The 24,178-nt window shown below is 37.1% G+C and overlaps 1 protein-coding gene across 4 annotated transcripts in view; it reads left to right on the top strand.

Annotated features, from left to right (window-relative positions):
• HIPK3 (homeodomain interacting protein kinase 3) overlaps nucleotides 1-24,178 on the top strand; it is an 87,914-nt gene that overhangs the window by 49,274 nt on the left and 14,462 nt on the right. For all 4 annotated transcript variants that reach the window (XM_039233332.1, XM_039233333.1, XM_039233331.1 and 1 more), the window contains exons 3-6: nucleotides 13,313-13,436; nucleotides 21,077-21,196; nucleotides 22,385-22,471; nucleotides 22,964-23,148. In XM_039233332.1, coding sequence (XP_039089263.1) covers nucleotides 13,313-13,436; nucleotides 21,077-21,196; nucleotides 22,385-22,471; nucleotides 22,964-23,148 — 516 coding nt within the window. The remainder of the gene's footprint in view (nucleotides 1-13,312; nucleotides 13,437-21,076; nucleotides 21,197-22,384; nucleotides 22,472-22,963; nucleotides 23,149-24,178) is intronic.

Below are 24,178 nucleotides of genomic sequence, written 5' to 3'. Positions count from 1 at the left end.
CTTTATTATTTACAGATACTTTTATATTCCTTTACCAATTCAGCCCATTTGCTTCTCTCTCTTGATATGTTACTAACAATTTTTCTCAGTCTTCTCTTTCATATGAGAATTTTTGGTGATCTTGCAACTGTTCTTGGTAGATAAAACATGAAAGTAGTAGTGCTGTCTATAAGTGAAATGTGTTTCTGACCCTGTCTCTACAAAATATTTGCTGTTGATCATAGATGTTCAGATTATTGATATATCCATCTTTTTGGACTTTGGGCTCTAAGCCTTACATTTGGCATGGTGGTGCTGAATATTAAATCTTTGCCAACTCCTCTTTTCTACCTCACAGGTTTAACGTTTTATAGGTTTTGGAATTAATTTATCATTATTGCTGTTCTTTGTACTTGGTGCTTTGATCTGGATCATTGTCCTGAATACTTAAAAGATTAAGTGGTCTCGCAATAAGGATATTTTTAATTGTGATATTTTTAGCCTACGACTTAAGCTACATTTGAATGAGTGTCTATTCTAAGAGTGTGTGCACTTTGATTGCATTTCAACATGTTATTGAATAGCTGCAATTATAGTCATACAGACGGTCTTTGTGAATATCCAGTATTCTGTAGGGATATTATTGCCTCTGGTAACACATTTCTTACCATATTAAAAACATTTGTAACTTAGAAAAATATTTATAAAAGTGGTTGATTGTCTCTTTTGAAACTTATTTGCCTTTCTCAGAATGTTGAGATTGTGTTGGTTATTTTTAAAAAGCTCCATACCGGGGCACCTGGGTGGCTCAGCTGGCTAAGTGTCTGGCTCTCAATATCAGCTCAGGTCACGATCTCACAATTGTGAGATCGAGCCCTGTGTTGAACTCTGCTGAGAACGCTTGGGATTCTCTTTGTTTCCCTCTTTCTCTTTCTGCCACACTCACTTACACCTGTGTGCATGTGTGCTATCTCTCAAAATAAACTTTTTTTTTAAGTCTCCATACTGTAGAGTATTGAAACGGGTGAGATCAAACTGGAAATTAACTCACTTGTACATTTTAACAGTCATCCTTCTGTTAAAGTTCCCATTGTAGAAATATTCTTTTTTTTTTTTTAAATTTATTTCTAGGAGAGAGAGAGAGACAGCGTGAGCAGGGAGGGTCAGAGAGAGAGAAGAAGATGCAGAATCTGAAGCAGGCTTCAGGCTCTGAGCTGGCAGTCAGCACAGAGCCTGACGCGGGGCTCGAACCCACGAACCGCAAGATCATGACCTAAGCGAAAGTCGGACGCTTAACTGACTAAGCCACCCAGGCGCCCCGTAGAAATAGTCTTTGATCTCCTCGTAAATTTTAGTAGCATTTTTGATTTGGCAGGATTGTTAGAGGTCCTCCAGTGTTAGTTCCCTGTTGTGCTTAGAAGAGTCTCCTTCACGGTCTTTCTGTAGTGAGAGAGGCGCTACGATGCACCTTCAGTGTCCTTTCTCTTCAGAGGCAGTGTATTCCATAACTTCCGAAACTCACTGGAAGACTATTCCTTATAGCAAAAGGAAATAAAATTCACTTAACACTGATTATGTGGTCTAATTTGATGGTGATAATATTAGAAGAAAACATGAAATTTCTATAAAGTCAGGTGACTGACAATTTTTTTAACATTATTTTTTGGTATATTATAGGATGCTTGTTGTAGAAACAAATATTGTGGAAATGTATACTTTTCCCTTCCTCTTTGCCAGGTTGATTCGGTAGAGTTAATTACTGATAAAGCTTGAGTGTGTATCCTTTCCTAGGTTGGCTGTCCTTGTACAAATGCACGTTTCCTGGTGCCTGCGTTTTATAAACACTTTAGGTCTTTGTTGTCTTTTGCTAGGTACAGGGGTTTGACATGTAAGAATTTATTGAGAGTGTGATGTTAAATTGGTACTTATAAGTATAAATGGTCAGATCCACTGTTGAGCTCATTTCCTAATTGTTTCTGTAAAAGGATATTACCGTCATCTTTGGGAACAGGGTATCTGCCAAAATAAGAGCCTTATTTTAACTAAGATGTATCTAGCAGATGACTATGTATTTAATGTGAAAGATTATTTATGGTTATGATGAGTAAATGCTTAAAGATCAGAGAAAGGAGTAAAATGTCAACTAAGTTCTTTTACATAAGTGTGTTTATGTTTCACATTTTCTCGTTAGTCTTAAAATCAAAGATGATAATGTTTATAAAGAGAAAAGAAGAACACTTTTAATGATAAGTATAGCATCCGAGTGGGAGAACTTCAGTAAGACAAAAGTGTGATAGTTTCAGTAGTCCTAGGAATTATTTATTTTAAAGTATAGGAGTTAAAAGTGTGGATTTTGAAGTCATAAAACCTGGCTTTGAATCCCAGATGACCCTTAGGCAAGATACTTACCCTTGTATCTGTTTCTTTACCTATTAAAAGGATTAGTGTAGCTATCAAATTGGTTGATACTTAAAAAGCACTTAGAGCATTGCCTGGTTGATAGCATTATGTAACTGATGTTATTGCTATTATTATATATTTCCTAAAGGATTTATACATAATGAACAGTTGGTTTAAAAAATGGCAGGAAAATCTTTTTTTAACAAAATTGTCCTAGGGAATACCTGATCGCTCAGTAAGTAAAGAGTCCTGACTTCAGCTTAGGTCATGATCTCATGGTTCATGGGTCCAGGCCCCCTGTCCGGCTCTGCACTGGTGTTGCAGAGCCTGCTTGGGATTCTCTCTCTCCCTCTCTCTTCCTCTTCCCCAGCTCATGCTATCTCTCTCAAATAAATAAATTAAAAAAAAATTCTTCTGGGGCGCCTGGCTGAGTCAGCCAGTGGAGCATGTGACTCTTAATCTTGGGGTTGTGAGTTTGAGCCCCACATTGGGTATAGAGCTTACTTTAAAAAAAAAATTATTTTAGGAAATTAAGGACCATTGAATCAAAAAAGGCACATTACAGATGTTTTCTCATGTTATGGAATTGTTAGAGAACATATCAGTTAGTATTTTCCTATTCTGTGGAAAATAAAACTGGAGCATTGCTAAAATGCATTGCTAAAATGACCTTTGTGTTAATTTCCAGGTCTTCTTTTTTACTTTCTTGTGTTTCTTTCAGTCATAAGATTTAATAATTTGAGGTTGTAAAGAACTAAACGCCTGATTCAAAGACTATCACTTTCTGGTTAACTTGGGGTATTGTATCCGTTATCTGTTGCTGTGTAGCAACTGCAAACTTAGTTGCTTCAAAAACAATGATATATTATTTCTCATGATTCTGTGGGCTGGCTGTACTCAACTGAGGACTTCTTCTGTTTTACGTGGAACATTTTGTTTACCAGCATTTTTTATCTTGGAGCAGAACAGTGGAGAAATCTGTCTTTTTAGAATACTTCTTTAAATGAGGTAATGCATTAAGAGTTATTTCCATGATGCTTGACCCATTGTTAAAGCTCAGTAAATGGTGTTTTGTTGTAGTTTTTGTTTTTTATGTAGTCAAAAACAGTTTAGCTGTCCAGATGCAGAGTGGCTGGCATGTCAAAGTCTCTTGGTTGATACCCGTTTGGTTTATGTATTTGATTTAACAAAAATATTCTTAGTATTTTTGATTTAGCGAATATATGCTAACAAAGCTCACTTTGATTGTCAGTTCATTGAACAAATAATGACTGAGTGCCTACTATGTGCCACACAGTTTTCTCAATGCTGGGAATAGCATTGAGAAAATTAAAGTTCCTGCCCATGGGTTGCTTGGCTAGCTGAGATGGTAGAGCATGTGACTCTTGATCTCAGGGTCATGAGTTTGAGCCCCATGTTGGGTATAGAGATTACTTTAAAAAAAAAAAAAAAGTTCCTGTACTCATGGAATTTATATATTAGTGGGGAAGGGAAAAATAGATAGTACACAAGTATATTTATTAGTTGGTTGGAAGTGCTATAGAGAACTATAAAGCAGTATAAAGGAGGAAAGGTAAGTTTATGTGTTGGCAGGGGCTTCCCCTTCTATATTTAAAGTGGTCAGGGAAGGGCTTAAAAAATTTTTTTTTTAATGTTTTACTTATTATTGAGAGAGAGATAGAGACAGCATGAGCAGGGGAGGATCAGAGAGAGAGAGGAAGATACAACAGAATCAAAAGGCTCCAGGCTCTGAGCTAGCTGTCAGCACAGAGCCCAGCGTGGGGCTCAAACCCACGAACCATGAGATCATGACCTGAGCTGAAGTCAGACACTTAGCTGACTGAGCCACCCAGGCGCCCCAGGGAAGGGCTTTATAATAAGTGATCTTTGAGCAGAATCACAAAACAAAGTTAAAGAGATTACGTTCTACTATTCCCCCTGCCTGGAACCTTTGTCCTTGATAAGTGTAAGATTTTCAGCCAGGAACTCTGATTAGAAAAGGTAAGGAGGCCAGTGTGGATCAGAGTAAGCAAGTGGTATAGTGATGGGAAATATTAGATGTAGCCAAGGGCTGAATCATGTATGACTTCGTATGGCCATTGTAAGGCATTGACTTTACTCCGAGATGGGAAGCTCCTGGGGAGTTTTGAAGAGAAGAATGATGTGGTCTGACTTATGTTTTAAATGGAGCTGCTAAGTTGAGAATAGGTGGTAGAAGACAGGGGCAGAAGTAAGAAGAACAATTAAGAAGCTTTTGCAATAATCCAGATGAGAGATGATTATGGCTTAGATTAGGGTGGTGGTAGTAAAGGTGGAGCAAAACGGTCAAATTCTGTATCTGTTTTGAAGATGGAGTCTGGGATCTGACGATAGATGTGGAAAGTAAGAGAAGGAGAAAGGTCAAATTTGATTCTTCCAGATTATGAACCTGAGAAAGTAGGATAGAGTTGTCATTTCCTGAGATGGGGAAAGTTGGGGAAGGAGAGGTTTGGGAGGAATTAGGAGTTCTTTTTGAACATGTTTAGTTTGAGATCTCTAATAGACACTCGAGAAGAGATGTGAAGTGGGTTGGATACATACGTCGAGGTAGAGAGAAGAGAGGTCTGGGTTGGAGAGATTTGAGAGGGTTAAAAGTAGAGGTGGTATTTAAAACTCTGTGATTAGGGGGCGCCTGAGTGGCTTAGTCGGTTAAGCGTCCGACTTTCGCTTAGGTCATGATCTCGCGGTTCGTGGGTTCGAGCCCCGCGTCGGGCTCTGTGCTGACTGCCAGCTCAGAGCCTGGAGCCTGTTTCAGTCTGTGACTCCCTCTCTCTGACCCTCCCCTGCTCACGCTGTATCTCTCTCTCTGCTAGAAATAAATAAAATATTTAAAATAAAATAAAATAAAATAAAACTCTGTGATTAGATGATATCACCTAAGGGGAGTGGATGTTGATAGAGAAGATGGACATCCAAGGACTCAGCCTTTGATACTCCGGAATTTAAAGATTGTGGACATGAGATGGAACTAGAGAGGAATCTGAGAAGGAAGTCCTAGTGAGGTAAGGGGGAGAACAAAGAGGGGTATTCTAGAAAACCAAATGCAGACAGTGTTTAAAGCAGGAGAGCATAATCAGCAAGTCCAGTAAGTTGAGGATATGGCCGTGCAGTGGCTGATGGTGACCTTGACAAGAGCTATTTTGGTGGAATGGTGGGGTGATGAAAGCCTGATGAGAGTAAGTTCAATACAGGGGCAGAATTGGAGGCAGCTTCTCTAAACAGTGCTTTTAAAAAGGACTTGTATAAAGGGGAAAGTTAAAAAGGGTGATGACTGATGGAGAGTATATAAAGAGGATGGTTCTGGGGAGAGAGAGAGAAAGAGAAAAAGAGATGAGGAGACGGATGGGTGAAGAGAGTGGGAAATTGGTGGAGTGATACACTTCAGTAAGTGAGTCTGGATGCCTTAGATAGAAGCACTGACAGATGCAAGTGGGCTAGTTGATGTGGTGATGAGAAGGTGGAACTTTCTTTCAAGTTCTATTTTTTTTTTCTTTCAGTAAAGTAGAATGCAAGGACAACAGTCCAGAATGAGGATGGGGAGGAGGTGGTGGCTTGAGAAGAGAGGAGGTGTGAATTTGGACAGTGGGAGTATGTATAACTTATGGGAATGTATATACTGTTTTACATTTTACACACATGCTTATGCTTTTATAGATAAAAGCATAAGATTAGTCCTTTAGATAATCTTCAGAGAATATAGGGTTGGTAGAACCGCATCTTTAAAAATGAAAATATGGGGGCACCTGGGTGGCTCAGTTGGTTAAGCGTCAGACTTCGGCTCAGGTCATGATCTCATAGTTTGTGGGTTTGAGCCCTGCGTCAGGCTCTGTGCTGACAGCTAGCTCAGAGCCTGGAGCCTGTCTTCAGATTCTGCATCTCTCTCTGACCCTCCCCTGCTTGCACGGTCTATCTCTGACTCTCAAAAATAAACTAAAAACATTAAGAAAGTTTTTTAAAAAAATGAAAATATGTAGGCTCGGGTAAATTACTTGCTATTGGAGGGAAAGCTAAGTGCCTACTCTTGAGTGTTTAAAATATAGTTCTCTTTAGATGGTTTTCATTGTTTGAAGTCCGTGGTTCTTTACCAGGCTCCAAAATTTGTCTTCCTAGAGCTTTTGTGCATAGATTCTCAGTTTTTTAGTACCACCATTGCATAAAGTTCTTATGAAACTTACTGAAGGGAATTGCACCATGATACATGTTCTTTTAAAATGGATTGCCAGTATATGGGCAAGAGGTTCTTTTAGTGCCCTGGAGGTTTGGCAAAAGGGTAGCACAAGATTAAGTTAATCATGAAGACTGCTGCATCTAATAAAGTAGAAAAATCAGTAGTTCCTTCAACACTTTTTTCCCTTTTGGATTTCTATTCCATCAAAGGCATTTTCTTCCTGTACTGGCTAGTTCTTCTGAGGCAGCACTTGTCTTTGGTGCGTAGTCTTTATGCTCTGACCGTCTTCAGCACTGTAGTATTCTTGCTCTCCAGCATTGGGAGCTGATACGGCCTCTCTTGGCTAACAACTTATTTTTCATAATATCCAAAAAAGGTGGAAAAAATTAAAATGTCCAGCACTTGATGAGTAGATAAGTAAATCTGGTATATCCATGCAATGGAATACTCTTCAGCAGTAAAAGTAAGTGAAGTATTGACACATGCTACGACCTTGAAATCATGCAAGTAAAAGAAGCCAGTCACAAAAGATTATGTAAGATGATTCCATTTGAATGAAATGTCCAAAATAGGCAGACCTGAAGAGACCGAAAGTAGATATGTGGTGGCCTTGGGATGGAGAAGTTTGGGGGGGAATAAGGAGTAAATGATAATGGATATAGGATTTCTTTTTGGGATGATGAAAATGTTCTAAAGTTGATTGTGGTGATGGTTACACAATTCAGTGGATATATAAAAAACCATTGAATCATACCATATCTTAATAAAACTGTTACCTTAAAAAATGCCTACTGCATCTTCTACCTCAGGAAAAGACTGTTCTCATTTTAGTATTTTCATGCTTATTGAGTTTACCATTTATTTACCTTTTCTAAGTTTGTGCTTCATTTCTCTAGTATCTTTTTATCTAGCATGTAGGTAAATACTTGTGTAGAAGTATCATTAAGAGGAGCCTGGATGACTGTACCTTTCAGTCTCATTGAGTGATGTTACCATCAGCTTCTGGCCCTTAGCTTGTTATTTCAGAAATTATTTGATTAGTGTTCTGGACTTGACCAGAACAGGATGGTTCTGTCATTAGACTCACCAGAATCTGAAGTATATTAGCATTATGCTAATTTATTAATTTTAATGAGAAGTGAAGCTCTTAGGCAGACTAGATATTTAACTTGCCTAACCATTCTTTATAATGTAGAAAAGAAAACATACTCTCTATATGTTAGGAGTATGATAAACATTTTCTGGATGGCCATGAATTCATCATATGAGTTCATAGTTTAATGGTGTTTGCAGTGAGGACCCAGGGTATCTGTCTCTGTTATAAGAATGTAATTGTTCCTAGAGCTGGGTATACTCAGATACCCCTTTTTCTAAGAGGGCTGGTTTCTTCTGCCAGTAATTGAATTTTCAACTTACAAAAGTAAATAAAGATGAAGTAAAGCAAATAAAATGTTCCATTAATAGTCATCTTCTTTTCTGAATGACAGTATTTCACTATGTTCTTATTCGAAGCATCTGCTGCCAACATTCTCTTCTACTCTGGCAGTAGTCCCCAGAGTTCGGTTTACATAGTTAAAATTTTTTTCTGGTTTCAACTTCTCCACTTCACCCTACATTTTATATTAGTGTTTCAAGCTTTTAGAAAAGTAGAAAGAATTTATTATTTTCTTAAAAATTTTTATAATGTTATTTTTAGGAGAGAGAGAGAGAGCGAGCAAGCGAGCATGAGCAGGGGAGGGACAGAGAAAGAGGGAGATACAGAATCCAAAGCAGGCTCCAGGATCTGAGCTGTCAGCACAGAGCCCAACATGGGGCTTGAACTCCCCAATGGTGAGATCATGACCTGAGCTGAAGGCGGATGCCCAACTGACTGAGCCACCCAGGCACCCCAGAAGAAATTTATTCTTTTTTTTTTTTTTTAATATTTTTATTTATTTCTGGGAGAGAGAGAGAGAGAGAGAGAGACAGCGTGAGCAGGGGAGGGTCAGAGAGAGAAGGAGTCACAGATTGAAACAGGCTCCAGGCTCTGAGCTGGCAGTCAGCACAGAGCCCGATGCGGGGCTCAAACCCACGAACTGTGAGATCATGACCTAAGTGAAAGTCGGACGCTTAACTGACTAAGCCACCCAGGCGCCCCAGAAGAAATTTATTCTTAATGAATGTTGATAAATTGGATTAAAACACATGACAAAAAAATAATAAGAAGGTAACATGGCATTTTAGGTATATTTTGCCTTTGTTACCATATGACCTAATTTTTTTAGTTTGTGGGTTCAGCATTTCTAATTGTGAATTATTATTTATAGAGTAGTAAACAAGAGGTTTAGTTATACTCTCCATTCACTAGACATGTTTAATATATATGCCTTGCCTGGTCTCCAAAAGTACAAATGATGTCTATTCCCTGTTGTATCCTTAGCACTGCCACACTATAGCTGCTTAGAAGGGAGTTAGGGTAATGAAAAAAGGAGTGGAAGAATTTCCTGCAGGAGGAGAATAGAAAGTTTAAGAGTGGTCCACAAATTAGAATCCCTGTTATAATTATTTTTATACAAAAGTATAGTTAGCCTAGAGGAAGAATTTGAGAGCCAATTAAGAAATAACCAGAAAACTAAGCTTTATTCATTACTGACAGATGGATATATGGTTCTTTCATGCATAATTTAATTTAAAATTTTTTTAAATATTTATTTATTTTAGAGGAGAGGGAGGGGCAGAGAGAGAGAGAGGGAGACACAGAGTCCAAACCAGGCTCCAGGCTTCAAGCTGTCAACGCAGAGCCTGACATGGGGCTTGAACTTACTAACTGCGAGATCATGACCTAAGCTGAAGTCGGATACTTAACTGACTGAGCCACCCTGGCACCCTGCATAATTTATTTTTTAAAGTTTAATGTATTATAAGACTGGGTGATGGAACTCTGCAATTTCATCTAGATTGTAAAGGCTTTTAAGGGATTACTTCCGAGCCTTTTACATTGATCCACATAGAAAGTGATAATATTTTATGGCATGCTAGGGTAGACTGGAGAGAATTTGGGCATATTTGAATGGGACTTGGTGAGGAAATTGGTTGTGTGTTCTTTATGATATATATGTATTAGAAAATAAAATAACTAAAGTTTTTGGGAAGATAATTCTGGCAGCCATGGAATTGTGTCACTCAGATTCCACGTTAAGAGAACCTCCTATGGGGAGCACAGTTGACTGGAAGTCTCCAGCTGTTGTGTTTTCAGATATTTGTCTGGGTTGTTCCTAGCCAGTGACCAAACATAGTAGGGGTACTAGAGCTGGACTCTTCTTGCTTGGTAGGGAGCTTTTCTCGCAGGTAATTTTTTGCTTAGGAACTCTGCATTGTCCCAGCCAAGACTTTCTCTTAACAGCGCTGCAGTGGTAGGTTCTCTCCATCAACTCTCTCTTTCCTCTCTCCTTTCACAGGTGTCAGGACTGCTCAAGGTCCGGGGCTCTTCACCTACTCCTGCCTTCTCTCTCTCCCTTCCCCCAAGAAATTTCTTGTACATCCAATCTGCTTTCAGAAGACTGTAAATACACAATTTGTATAAAACTTGCAGTTAAAAGTCTTTATTTTTTTAGAGAGGCAGAGGGAGAAGGAGGGGGAGAGAGGGTGAGGGAGAAAACCCAAGCAGACTGCATGGCCAGTGCAGAGCCCAACATGGGCTCTATCCCATGACCCTGGGATCATGACCTGAGCTGAAACCAAGAGTCAGATGCTCAACCTACTGAGCCACCCAGGTGCCCCTCTTTCATATTTTAAAATGAGAAATTTGAGTTTGCTTCCATGAGTATAACTTTTGTATCTCAAGTTTTATCCTTAAAGTGGCTTTATGCAGTTCCTGGTCAAGATTTTGAAAAGATACCTCCACATTTCTTGTCACCATCAATCACAAATTTGGTTCATTCGTTAAATGGTAGCACACAGCAGAAGGAATTCATTGCTCTTTGTCTAATTGACAGAAATTCCTTTCTTATTGTTAACCAGGTATCAAATAATTTCAGTCTCTTTTAAGTTATATATCCTAAGCACTATCATTCTGTTAACTTTTCTTTCATTGCCAAAAGCGATGTTGAAGTTTCCAATAGCCAATTTCACTTAACCAACTGAGCCATCCAGGCGCCCCTATCCAATAGCCAATTTCAAATCCCATTACTTTTTCGTAGTAAGTATTTCAAAATAATTATAAAAGTCTTACATGGCTATAGCTCTGTTAGTCTTAATAATTCTTCAGAATTCAAATTAGTACATGATTAAGCATCACTAGTGAATCCCTTTTTATTCTATACTTTTGAAACTATCTTTTTGCTTTTAATCTTTTTTAGTATGGGTTAGTACATACTCTTTATTAACTCTTCCGGCCATTTCTCTTTCTTTCTGCCTAGGCTTCTATTCCTCAAGGCTCTCAGTTCAAACTCACATTTCAGTCTGATCCTTTCCTTTGTGTGACCCAATCTGTATAGGAATGATTTATTTGAGAAATGTTTACTGAGTGCATATTCTCTGCTAGGTTTTGTGTATATCATAATGAACAAAAAAGGGTAAGATCTTCTCTGTCTTATTTTGTACAATACTGTGAATATGTAAGATTGATAACTTAGTGTAACTTGTTTTTTCCCTTCTTTCTAAACAATTTAGCATTTGGTTATATCTGAATAAGGTCACATGTATACATCTGTACAAACCCTGATTGACTAAGCATTTTGTCAAAAGAATGAAAGTATTTTATAACTATGTTCTAAAGACCTTTTTGCGTCGGATTTTAATAAATGCTTGTGGATTAAGAGTCTATTGAACCTTAAGTATTAATTACAGCAGAGGTGTCCAGGAGCAGGAGAGTCATTGGACAGATTCTAAATCAATGGAGAAGGCAGGTTGCATATTATTCCTTCAATTTATTCTGATCAGAAGAGCTGTAGGGAGAAGATGGAACAGTCTTCCCATTGGTTTATCTACTTGATAATTTGGTTCTCAGTTTTGGCACTGTATTGGAATCACCTGGAAGCTTTAAAAAAATACTGATTCCTAAGTCTCCCCCACTCTCCTCCCCTCCCCTCCTTGAGTTTCTGATTTAATTGATATGGAGTGTGGCCAGGACCAAGTGACTGTAATGTGCAGCCAAGATAGAGAACCATTGCCTTAGGAGATAATGACAATCAGTCTCAGTTAAAGAAATTAGCAGAAACCTTATTTTGCTTAACTGTATATAATGTATGCTGAGAGGACCTAAGAACAGTGCCATCCTGGTACTAATGAGGACCCATATTTCATTAACAGAGTTCTGACTGGTGAAGTCTGGGAAAATGAGAGTATCAAAATAGACAGTTACTGTAATGGATTATAATCTACTGAATAAAATAGGGTTCCATTAATTTAGACTCCCATAGGCAAATAAGTGAATAAATTGCAGTTTTGATAAGGAAAGGATTATAAACACAGTCTCAAACTGAAATCCTGCAAAATACTTAATTACAAAGAAAAAAGGTGGAACAAAGCGAACATTATTAGTACTGGAACAAATCAAAATTGTATTGCTACCAGACAGCACATAATGAGAAAAAAACATCACTTCTGTAATACTCCTCTTAAAGATTTATAACCTGGATCTAATTATGAGGAGACATCAGGCAAACCTGAGAGACATTCTATAAATACCTGGCCTATAATGTCTTATGCCAAGGTCATAGAAACCAAAAAAAAGACCTGAACTATTCTAAAATAGAGATACTACAACTAAATGCAATGCATGGGTCTGTATTGGATCCTTTTGCCACGAAAGACATTCATTATTAGTATGATTGGCCAAACTTGGGAGTATGGGGCTTAGATAGTAGAGATGTATCAGTGTGCATTTCCTGATTTTGATGATTGTATTGTGGTTCTGTGGGAAAATATCCTTGTTTGTAGGAAATACAAAGTATAGAGTTATTTGGCAAATTACTCTCAAGGGGTTCAGGAAAAATCCGACTCATTATATTGTTCTTACAACTTCTCTCTAAGTTTGAGACTGTTTAGGATAACTATGACTTACTTGGGAATTACATAACTGTATGTGAAGCCTCTCAGAATGTTAATTTTATCATGGCAAGTCATGTGAAGTAGCACATAATTTATTCTGGGCATGATATCTTTCATGGAATACATTTTCCAAGTAATCATAGTTTGGTCAACTGCTAAAATGCTTTCTACCTGTTTTGATGTCCTTTATTTTCTGCCTCTTAAAATTGCACTTGGTCTTGTCTCATTTGGATGACTAATGGTCATGGTTTTGTGAATATTTATTATTGTGTTCTGAAGTAATATCTAGGTCTAGATCCACTTTTAGCCTTTGGGGTTATTTTGCTCTTATCTTTCAGTGTCTGGTTTTCAATTCTGTTGATGTCACAGTGCATGTATTTCATAGTTTTCCAGTTCTCTTTCTAGTATATTATTTCTAATCTGTTACAGTTGCAAAGACAAGATATGCTTTTTTCCTCCTTTTAATATGTTAATAAAATTCTCTATGAGGTTAAGTATAGAGATTTTATACTAGCAATGGTTGTACTCATTGTATCCTTTTAAGCTTAATGGCTAGGCTTCAAAGAGTTCTGAAAAGTGAAGAGTTACTATAAATAGGTGATTTCTCTGTCATTTTATTATCTTTTCTTAGAATGTCAGATGAATGAAGATAATTTTAGAGGGAAATCACTCTTTTTCTTTTCTTTTCCATTTCAGAGCTCCAGAGATTATATTGGGGTTGCCATTTTGTGAAGCCATAGACATGTGGTCATTGGGATGTGTGATTGCAGAATTATTCCTTGGATGGCCACTCTACCCAGGAGCCTTGGAGTATGATCAGGTAACAAAGTTGTCATGACCATCTAGGTAGAATTGGTAGAATGTAAAGAAAAATGATAGACTTATACGAATGCATTTCCCAGGTATATAATACCTGTCAAAATCTTTAAAAAATAACAAAATTTAACAAAATCTGAGACCTTATTAGGGAATTTAAATTCAAGATCTCAAAACTGTATTTTGTTTTTAAAAACTCTTTTATAACAATTCAAGTAAGCTTTCATAAAGTTAGAATCCACAGGTCCCAAAACCAGTTCTACAAAAACACGTGAGAGAATTTTTTGTATCATTTTTATGCTACAGACCTATAAAGGGCTGGACTGTATACATTTAAATAATAGAATTATGCTTGGGTGACAAACTTCAATGGTGGATGAAATGTCAGCCACTTCCAAGGAATAAAAGGCATAACAATTGGTCTTAAATCAACAACCATTATTGGGTTTAAGAACTTCAGTTACTTAAACCCGTTTTAGTATTTTAAGCTGTTTTTGAATGGTGCTGAAAATCTGGTTTAACATTATTTAAATGATTCTCAGTAGAATTCAGCAAATTACTTGATGAAACACTTTTCATAATAGTTTCAGTTATGTGCATTAACCTCTCTAAGCTATTAGATCATATTGTTTGCTATTTAATTTTTTGTATTTGTTTTTAATACCAAGGTTATTTTTGGAGTAATTATAATCCTAATCAGTATTTTTTGAAAGTTTTGTAGCTCCCCCTTATTAGATAGATATATACTCAACTCATATATTAGTGGAAAACATTAGTCAAAACTAACAAAATGATTACATCAAATTTGTCTTTAATTGGTTTATAGGGGATAAATATAGTTTTTATTTTTTTTTATTTTTATAAATTTATTTTTTTAATGTTTTTATTTATTTCTGAGAGAGAGAGAGACAGACAGACAGACAAAATCCGAAACAGGCTCCAGGCTCTGAGCTAGCCATCAGCACAGAGCTCGACACAGGGCTCGAACCCATGAACCGTGAGATCATGACCTGAGCTGAAGTCGGACGCTTAACTGCCTGAGCCACCCAGGCGCCCCAATGTAATTTTTATTTAATCGATATAGTGTTTAACTTTTAATGAAATAATAGAACATTTTAATGCACACATAATCTAATTGTAACAAGGAAAGGTATCTTATTTCTGACTTTCACGGCTTAGCTTTCTATATCAAAAAGGATCTGAGTTCCTACACTGTTGGTGGGAATGTAAACTGGTACAGCCCCTCTGGAAAACAGTGTGGAGGTTCCTAAGGAAACTAACAATAGAACTCCCCGATGACCCAGCAATAGCACTGCTAGGCATTTACCCAAGGGATACAGAAATGCATAGGAGCACATGTACCCCAATGTTCATAGCAGCACTCTCCACAATAGCTAAAACATGGAAAGGGCCTAAGTGTCCATCAACAGATGAATGGATCAAGAAGATGTGGTTATCTATACCATGGAATACTTCATGTCAATGAGAAACAATGAAATCTGGCCATGTGTAGCAATTTGGATGGACCTTGAGGGTGTTATGCTGAGTGAAATAAGTCAGGCAGAGAAGGACAAATATCATATGTTTGCACGTATAGGAGGTTTAGGAGGAACTTTACGGAGGAACAAGGGGGAGAAGAAGGGGGGAAATGATGGGGGAAAGGGAGAGAGGCAAACCATGAGAGACTCTTGAATGCTGACAAAAACTGAGGACTGATGGATGTGGGGGGGAAGAGGGATGGGCATGGAAGAGGGCACTTGTGGGGATGAGTACTGGGTGTTATGTGGAAACTAATTTGACAATAAACTAATTGTTAAAAAAAAAAAAAGGATCTGAGAGGTTGTGAATATGGTGACTTAACTCTTGCTGAGGTGCTTCTACAAGTCATTTAATAGTAATAATGAGATCCGATGTTATCATTAACTTTAATCTCTTCTTCCTTTGACTTACTACCTCCTCTTTTAGGGTAGGCTTCTTATATTCTCTGCTTTTCCCCCTCTGTGTTCAGCATTCCTCTTAGAAGGTAGTTTCTATAACCATTTCCATACATATATCCTGGCTTCCTTTATCTTTTTACCTAGCCACTAACTTTGATGTAGATGCTAGATTGTGGCTAGTTTTGAAAGAGCTGGTGATCTGGTTGCAAAATCCAGTAATCTGTTAGCTGCTGAAGGACCGAAGGTACAAATCAAATGCTAGAAATATACCTCTGGTTTTGTGAGTTACAATATTTATGTTATTCTGGAGCAGAACACCATCTAGTGGCAACTTCAAATCCATTTTCTGCTGTACTTTGTATTGGGACTTGTACAGTTCTAGTCTTGGGACACCTGATGTTAGTACTGAGAAGGACCCTACAGATTTTCTACTTTTACTCTTTCCTCTTTTATAAAGAAGATAACTGAGGTCCAGAAAAATGAAATGACTTGTCAAAAGTCACAGTGGTAATTTAAAACAAAGCTCTGATCAAACCTCGGTTTTTCTAAATTTCATAATAGATATCTCTTAAAACTGAAGAATAGATGTTAATCTGATTCAGATTAATAATATTTTCAGAATGTATATTACTTTAATTCCAAAACAGTGTAATAATTTAAAAACCAATTAGCATATAGTATCAATAGTTGCATATTAATCATTTTGGTGTTTTAAAAGTTATTTTCCAAAACATATGAATGCAAGTGAATAGGAGTGATGATATAAGCATTCTTGTTTGGTTTCAGTCTTAGACTTTACATGCATTTCCAAATATGGTGTATGCTGTATAGATTTTGATAAAGGTCAGATGTCAAATAGAGCTGCCTCTAGTCCTAATTTAAAAAAATTTTTTTTTCTTTTATCCTAAATTGGTTTGGACTTTCATATGCCTGTCTTATTTTATTTTTCATTTATTTATTCATTCATTTATTCAGAATGCAAGCAGAGGACAGGGGTAGAGGAAGAAAGAGAATCTTAAGCAAGCTCAACACTCAGCGTGGAGCCCAACACGGGGCTTGATCCTATGACCCTGGGATCATGGCTTGAGCCGAAATTCAGAGTCAGACATTCAACTGACTGAGCCACCCAGGTGCCCCTCAGGTGCTTTTATGCATCTGTTAAAATGTTCACATAAATATTTTTGGGGTTGTATTTTACTTTAGTCTGTTTATTAATGTGGTTGAATTTTGTAGGTTTTCCCCAGCTTCCTAGATTATAATCATCAATTAGAATGTGATGCCTTTGTCTGTTATCTGTTCCCTGTTCTAGTCATCTGCTGCCCTGATAAACTTGGGAACATAATTGGGGTGTTGTTGATGTTTCATTTTTTAACTTATTTTTTTGCTTACAGTGGCAGTGTAATGGATAATAGTAATGTTACTAATTAATATTTATTGAATTCTTGTATGTGCCAGAAACTTTTCTAACAGTTTTCATTAATTCATTTAATGCTCACCCTGTGAGGTACATTCTGCTATTGCCTCTGTTTTATAGATGAAGAAACCAAGGTGTGGGGAAGTTAAATAACTTGCCTGACAGACGATCAGAATCCACAGTCTTTACTGTTAGCAGTGGACCACCAGTATACTACCTTATGGATAATGATACCTTCAAGACCATATGGGGGAGAGTTAAAGGACCCAGCCAAACCCTGCTCCAGTCTAGACTCCACTTTCACCTTCTCAGTTGTCTCTCTGCTATTACTTGAAGAGGGTTTTCATGGTCTTTATGTTAGCTTCTCAAACCCATCAGCCCCCACTGACATTCTGTCTCCAGACTGAGTTTTAGTGATGGAGCCAGGAGCTTAGTTTATCATTTTGTTCTTTGATAACATTTTGTATAAATGTTTATCTCTCAGAATGTATGTTGTACAAGATACTCTTTTTTTAGTGTTTTTCTTTTAATAATAGGATGGCTTTTAATATCAGAAGTGTTCTTGCATTACAAAACCATAAGTATTATTTATAAGAAAGGGCAGTTTGGCCAGTGAGTTTGGAAAATTCAATTCAACATGAGCATAGATTTTCATGTTTTATATTTTATACATCTAGTAATAACTTTAACCTAAAATTGACAGAACTAAAAAAGGAAATAGATAAACCCACAGTCATAATTAGACATTTTTAGCACATTTCTTTTAGTAATTGATAGAGCAAAAATAGAAAAAAAATAGTAAGTATATAGAGGATTTGAGCCCAACTAAGTTGATTTAATGACACAGGCACAGAGTACTACATCCAAAACTACACACAAAACTGCAGAATACATACTTTTCAAGTGCACATGGAACATTTACAAAAATAAAGACTTTTATGAGATAAAAGTTATCTCTTAACTCTTCAGTCTTACTTCTGTCTAACCTTATTAATCTTCTAATGCAATAACAATTTTTCCCCCAAAAGAGGCGAAAAAGAATTAACAGTAGACCTATAATTATTATATACTTAAAAGCCATATTTGGGTCACCAAGAAAAAATTCGTAGGTATTTTAATTCTGCATCATGGGGTTTGTGTTCTACCTCTTTAATCATCTTTATCATCTATTTCTTAAAGCTTTTCCAAGGCAATTTCCTCTTTGAATTCTACAGCTGGGCATTGACCATGTTGAGAATGCCTCACATGTCATATTTTCTCATCTCTGCATTTCATTTCTATTTGTACACTGTTTTTGGTGTGTGTGTTTAGAGAAGGCTGCCCTGTGAATTAGTGCTTGAATCCCCTCCTGTATTAATTGTAGGTATACTGTCTTATTACTATTCTGTATATTGGTTTTAACCTGTACTTACCAGGGAAATATCAAAAACATTCCAGGGAATGAAATAAATTTTAGGGATGGGTGGACATTACTAGCTTGGTAAATGTTGGCTTTCTTAGAAAATGTTTGTTGTTTAGATAGAATCTCATCCAGAACAGCTAAAAGTCTGAATTTATATTCAAATTATCTTACTAGGTAATTTCAAGTCATATCCTATGTAAGAAAAATAAAGTTCTCTTTTTCAACTCCTGAGTGTTGAGGGGGAGTAGGAATCTTTGACGAATTCTATTTTATGGGGCACCTGGGTGGCTCAGTCGGTTGGGCGTCCGACTTCGGCTGAGGTCATGATCTCACAGTTCGTGGGTTCGAGCCCCGCGTTAGGCTCTGTGCTGACTGCCAGCTCAGAGCCTGGAGCCTCTTTCAGATTCTGTATTTCCCTCTCTCTCTGACCCTCCCCTGCTCATGCTGTCTATCTCAAAGAAATAAATAAAACATTAAAAAAATTAAAAAAAAAATTCTGTTTTATCCAGCTGTGTGGTTTGCATAGAGACCTCAAGTAGCTGACTCTTTATTTGTGTGTAGACTATCACAAAAATCCAAGAGTGGAGCTATAATATGTCTGGACTTTGTGAAGTCTGGAGTTGGAGGTGCTTTTGGATTCAACGTGACATTTAATGGGATTAATAGCCATCATTAGACCTTCACTCTGGGGCTTGATAAGTGTGAACTAGGTGCTCTTCAAGTACTTTTATCTATTCTGATTTTAATTTGCTACTCTGAATTTCTGCTCATACTTAATTTTGGTTAGATTAACATGGCCATCAAACTCCAGCTCCATTCAGCTCATCCCTCAACAGTGATTGATATTTCTTAGTTTACATTCCTAACGTTATAAGTCTAGTTTGCTTATTAGCTTATTTCTAGTTGAGTTCACAGCATGAATTTCTGAATGAATTGCTTCTGAGTCAGGTTTTCACCCTTCATTTACTGGGGACAGAGGAGGCAAAGTCTGAGTCTTTTCATATATTAGTAGTTACAGATGGAACAGTTTTTTGTTTTTTGCTTTTTTTTTTCTTCAGAAGACAGAGCAGGCATTATGACCAAAAATAAACTCACAAGATCACTTGCCATTTTTTTTTTCAGTGCCATCTTAATTGCCCTATTCTCTGTGTTCTTTTAACACTTTATTTTCTTCTTCATAATGGCACTTCCTAGCTTAATTGCAGATTACGTGCTTAAAAATTTCTCTTTTCTACTGAATTATATGCTTTTGAAGATTGGCACCATGTTTTATTCATCGGTATATCTTTAGCATCTGACATATAGTTCTGTGTATGTTTTTGAATTGTGGAAAGCCTTTCCCACCATCTGAGAGACTTTGATGTAACATCTAGGTACTGGACTCTTAGTACTTTTCACTTTCTGTTTTCATATAACAAGGAACTCAGATACTCAAGGGATATGGGGTGAGGAGAAGGCACCACACTTGTAAAGTGGATATTTTAGTTGTCATTCCAGGTAAATTGAGGATACAGATATGGATAAACATCTTTGTTGTCCGGAGACTCAACAGTCTGGTAGGAAAAACAGACATGTGAAAAAATAGTTGTATTATAGTATTATAAATGTATTAAAAGGGTTATATTTTAGGTTGATGGGAATACAGAGGAAAGGGAGTACTTCTGTTTGAGAAGTTTATGTATAGCTTTACAGAGGATAAGTTCTTGAACTGGGTCTTGAAGAAGGAATGGTAAAGTTTGTCATGAGATTTGGTGAAGTTGGGTGTGGAGGGCTATAGGGACATTGATAAGTAGGAATTAGAGAGCAGTTTAGGAAGGAGAAACAAAACAAGCCCATGCAAAGTTTAGTGTGGTGCTAGATGGGCTGCTTTTTTATAGGACCATGTAAAGAGCAGGGAAGAGATCAAGCTCAAAGCCTGAATGCCATGATTGGAAGTTTGGGATCGATCTTGTAGGCAGTAAAGTAATTTTATACAAGGGGTAACAGTCAGATTTGTATTTTACCAAAATGGCTGTTAGCAGTGTGAATACTGAGTTGGGGGGTGAATGGATGGCATCATTAAGGAAGCAGATAAACTACTTAGGAGGATTATGAAATTGTATAACTCAGAATTGAAGGCCTAAAATAATGGAGAGAAGGGACAGTTATGTGGGAGAGTGATGAAGAAGAGATGTGCCTGGTATAAATTTCAGATTTCTGATTTGAGTGGTTGGTATTGGTGTTGCTGGGAAATACACAAAGATTAACAGATTTAGGGGGAAAATCAGTTTGAGGATATGTTCATTTTGAGGTGCTTAAAGTCCAGCCAGGTAGAGAGTTTCCATAAGCAGTTGGATCTACAGCTCCAGAGCTAGAGATAAATATTTAAATACAGATTTAGAGATAAAACTGGGGCTTGTAGAGGGAAAGAGGACAGATAAAACTTTGTATCCTACTGATAAAGCCCTCAGCCTGCTAGTTCACTTTCACCCCTTGCCATTTTCCACATAGTGAACCTCTGCACTTCCAGTATCTGAGTGTGTGGGTACTTACTCCTAATTGTCCATATTTATTCATGTTATAACCTTAGCAAAAATCATAGGTTTCCTAAAGAACTCTTATTTGTCCTCTAAGACTCAGGCATCACCTCTTTTGGAACTTTATGTGACTTCAGTTATTTTAGGTGTCGCTTCTTTGTCTTTCCATAAGCATGTATTTACTGTGGTACTTACAACCCTGTATTATAATTGTTTAATTGTATGTTCCCCACTAGACTGAATTTCTTGAGGGAATAGACTATGTCATTTAATTCTTGACCTAATATCTAGTTTAATGTCTGATACAGGATACATGTTCAATTAATATCTGTTACATGAAAGAAAAACTCTTCTGTTTTATAAATTATTTTTCAGATTCGATATATTTCTCAGACTCAAGGTTTACCAGGAGAGCAGCTGTTAAATGTGGGCACGAAATCCACAAGATTTTTTTGCCGAGAAACAGATATTTCTCATTCTGGTTGGAGATTAAAGGTAATTCATTAAAAAACAATTTGGAAAAAAAAATTAAAACAAATTTTTTAATGTTTTATTTATTTCTGAAAGAGAGAGAGAGAGACAGCGTGAGCAGGGGAGGGTCAGAGAGGGAGGGAGGCACAGAATCTGAAGCACAGGCTCTAGGCTCTTAGCTAGCTGTCAGCACAGAGCCCGATGCGGAGCTTGAACCCATGAACCGTGAGATCATGGCCTGAGCCGAAGTCGAATGCTTAACTGACTGAGCCACCCAGGCACCTCGGAAAAAATTTTTTCTAAAGTGCTTCATGTGGGTAATACCCTACATTCCTATTTTTATTTTATTGCATTTCTGCCTCCATTTGAATTTTTATTTTTGACAAACTCACCCTTTTTGGTGGGTGGGTGGGGCGGAAGCCTTCCCTGAATAACTTAGCTCATTTTCTAACCTGGCAACATAATTATTAACTCCTCTAAATGGATTTTAAAATTTTGTGTATGTAATTACTTTTGTGTTGTGTGTTTCATCTTCTCTCCTCAGTTTCCCGTTATTAAGCTTTATAGCTTATAGCACAGGGACTGAATTTCAACATTTACTCCATAACCCAAATACCTAATTTATTCCTAGGCTTTTTGGGGGATTAGTAAATCCTCAGTGATTAAGTTTATAACCAGTTACCTTTATGTGTGTGTGTGTGTGTGTGTGTGTGTGTGTGTGTGTGTATATATGTGTGTGTATGTATGTATATATATATATATTTTGACCTGAACCAAGCTCTTCTCATTTTTTTTTTTTTGGTACTTTTAAAAAGTACATTTTTGATAGTTACTCTTTAAAACTCCTTGCCTTGGGGCACCTGGGTGGCTTAGTCGGTTAAGCGTCCGACTTTCGCTTTGGTCATGATCTCGTGGTTCGTGGTTTCTAGCCCCGCGTCGGGCTCTGTGCTGACTGCCAGCTCAGAGCCTGGAGCCTGTTTCGGTCTGTGACTCCCTCTCTCTCTGACCCTCCCCTGCTCACGCGCTCTCTCTCTCTCTCTCTCCTAGAAATAAATAAAACATAAAAAAAAATTAAAAAAAAAATAAATAAAACTCCTTGCCTTAGAATATTCAGTGTTTTAGACTAAATGTGCCAGAAATAAAGAAATAAAGAAATAATTTCCAAATGGTGGATAATAATACATTATTTCACTTTTTTGTATATCCAATAAGACACTAGAAGAGCATGAGGCAGAGACAGGAATGAAGTCTAAAGAAGCCAGAAAGTACATATTCAACAGTCTGGATGATATAGTGCATGTGAGTACCACAGTCACATTTGTTAGTCTTCTGTGCTTACGATGAAGGACCTGAATGCCAAGGATATACCACCACATGTTAATCATCTTCCAATAATTAAAGAGTGCTGCTAATTTTAAACTTTTCAACAAAACTGATTCTAAGGTTTCAGCCTTATAGGAACTTAAATTACATTTGTCTTTATCAAATATTATTAATACCATCCTGTTCTTTATTAATTTCTTTAAAAGGGAAAGTCCTAGCTCTACAAATTTTTTGTCTTTGTATTTTGTTAGAAATGGGTATTTCTTAAAAACATTTTTTTCCTTTGAATACTATTTGGTGCTTTGAAACATTTTATGAATTTATTAAGCTCAATTATTCTTGTTTGAAAAACAGTTGTAGTTCTCTGTTCCTTCTTTTGTTGTGGTATTTTTTTACAACTGCAAATTTAACATATATTACCTTCTATGGCTTATTTGTATTTGATGACTTGAAATTTTGCTATTGTAGGTGAACACAGTGATGGATTTGGAAGGAAGTGATCTTTTGGCTGAGAAAGCTGATAGAAGAGAATTTGTTAGTCTGTTGAAGAAAATGTTGCTGATTGATGCAGATTTAAGAATTACTCCAGTTGAGACTTTGAACCATTCTTTTGTTAATATGAAACATCTTCTAGATTTCCCTCATAGCAACCAGTATGTTACTTTAAAATCTTTTATTATTTTTTATTTTTTAAGAGTACACTTATCTTTTTTCCCCCTTATTGATTGATTGAGCATGAGCCGGGGAGGGGTGGGGGGGACAAAGAGAGAGGGAAAGAGAGAATCTCAAGTAGGCTCTGTGCTGTTAGCATGGAGTCCATGGTGGAGCTTGATCCCACAAACTATGAGATCATGACCTGAGCCAAAATCAAGAGTCAGATGCCTAACCGACTGAGCCGTCTCGGCACCCCACTTTAAAGTCTTGTTAAAATGATATGGAGAAATAATACTAAGTCTTAGAAAATTAGTGTTTTAGAGAAATGATTCAATAGATTTATTAATTGTAAATAATCTGAGTCAAAAGAGGTTAAGCTAACTTGGCCAAATTCATATAGACTAGTAAGTGGCAGCACAGTCCTGGAATATGAATCTGAGTTGCATTCCAGTGTTCTTTTTCCAAAACACCATACTGCAAATGACTGAGTGGTTTTTTTACATGACATTCTTAACTTGATAGCCAGGTATATGTAATAAAAGGAAGTATTAACAGTTTTCCTCCCACTTTTGAGTCCTGCAGACCCCATCCTTAGTTTCCTTTCACATTGTTTGCTTTCCTCGTGCACTCCTTCTCTTCTGTGTTGTGGAAGGAAAAGGGGGTTTTTATGGGTTAGTGGAGAAGAATATACGTATGCTCAAATTGAGAAGGTCTTATTAGAGTTACCTTAGGTAAAGCTTATGAATTCTTTGAACCCCACACCTCTTCTTTATAAGACTGCAGGGAGTAAAGTAAATGACTACTGAAAACAACTTTTTGTTTTTTAAAATGACTGAATGGGAGAGTCTGGGTGGCTTGGTTAGTTAAGTGTCCAACTTAGGCTCAGGTCATGATCTCACAGCTTGCAATTTGAGCCCCTCACCAAGCTCTCTGCTGTTAGTGGGGAGCCGGCTTGGGAGCCTCTGTCCCACCCCTTTGCTCCTCCCCTGCTCACAGGCACATGCACTCTCTCTGAAAAATAAACAAGCA

This window comes from Hyaena hyaena, unplaced genomic scaffold (genome assembly GCF_003009895.1).
Source record: "Hyaena hyaena isolate Hyena2069 unplaced genomic scaffold, ASM300989v1 scaffold_74, whole genome shotgun sequence".
NCBI classification, from domain to species: domain Eukaryota; kingdom Metazoa; phylum Chordata; class Mammalia; order Carnivora; family Hyaenidae; genus Hyaena; species Hyaena hyaena.
The sequence above is the reverse complement of the archived record's forward strand: the minus strand, read 5'-3'. Positions and strand labels throughout refer to the sequence as shown.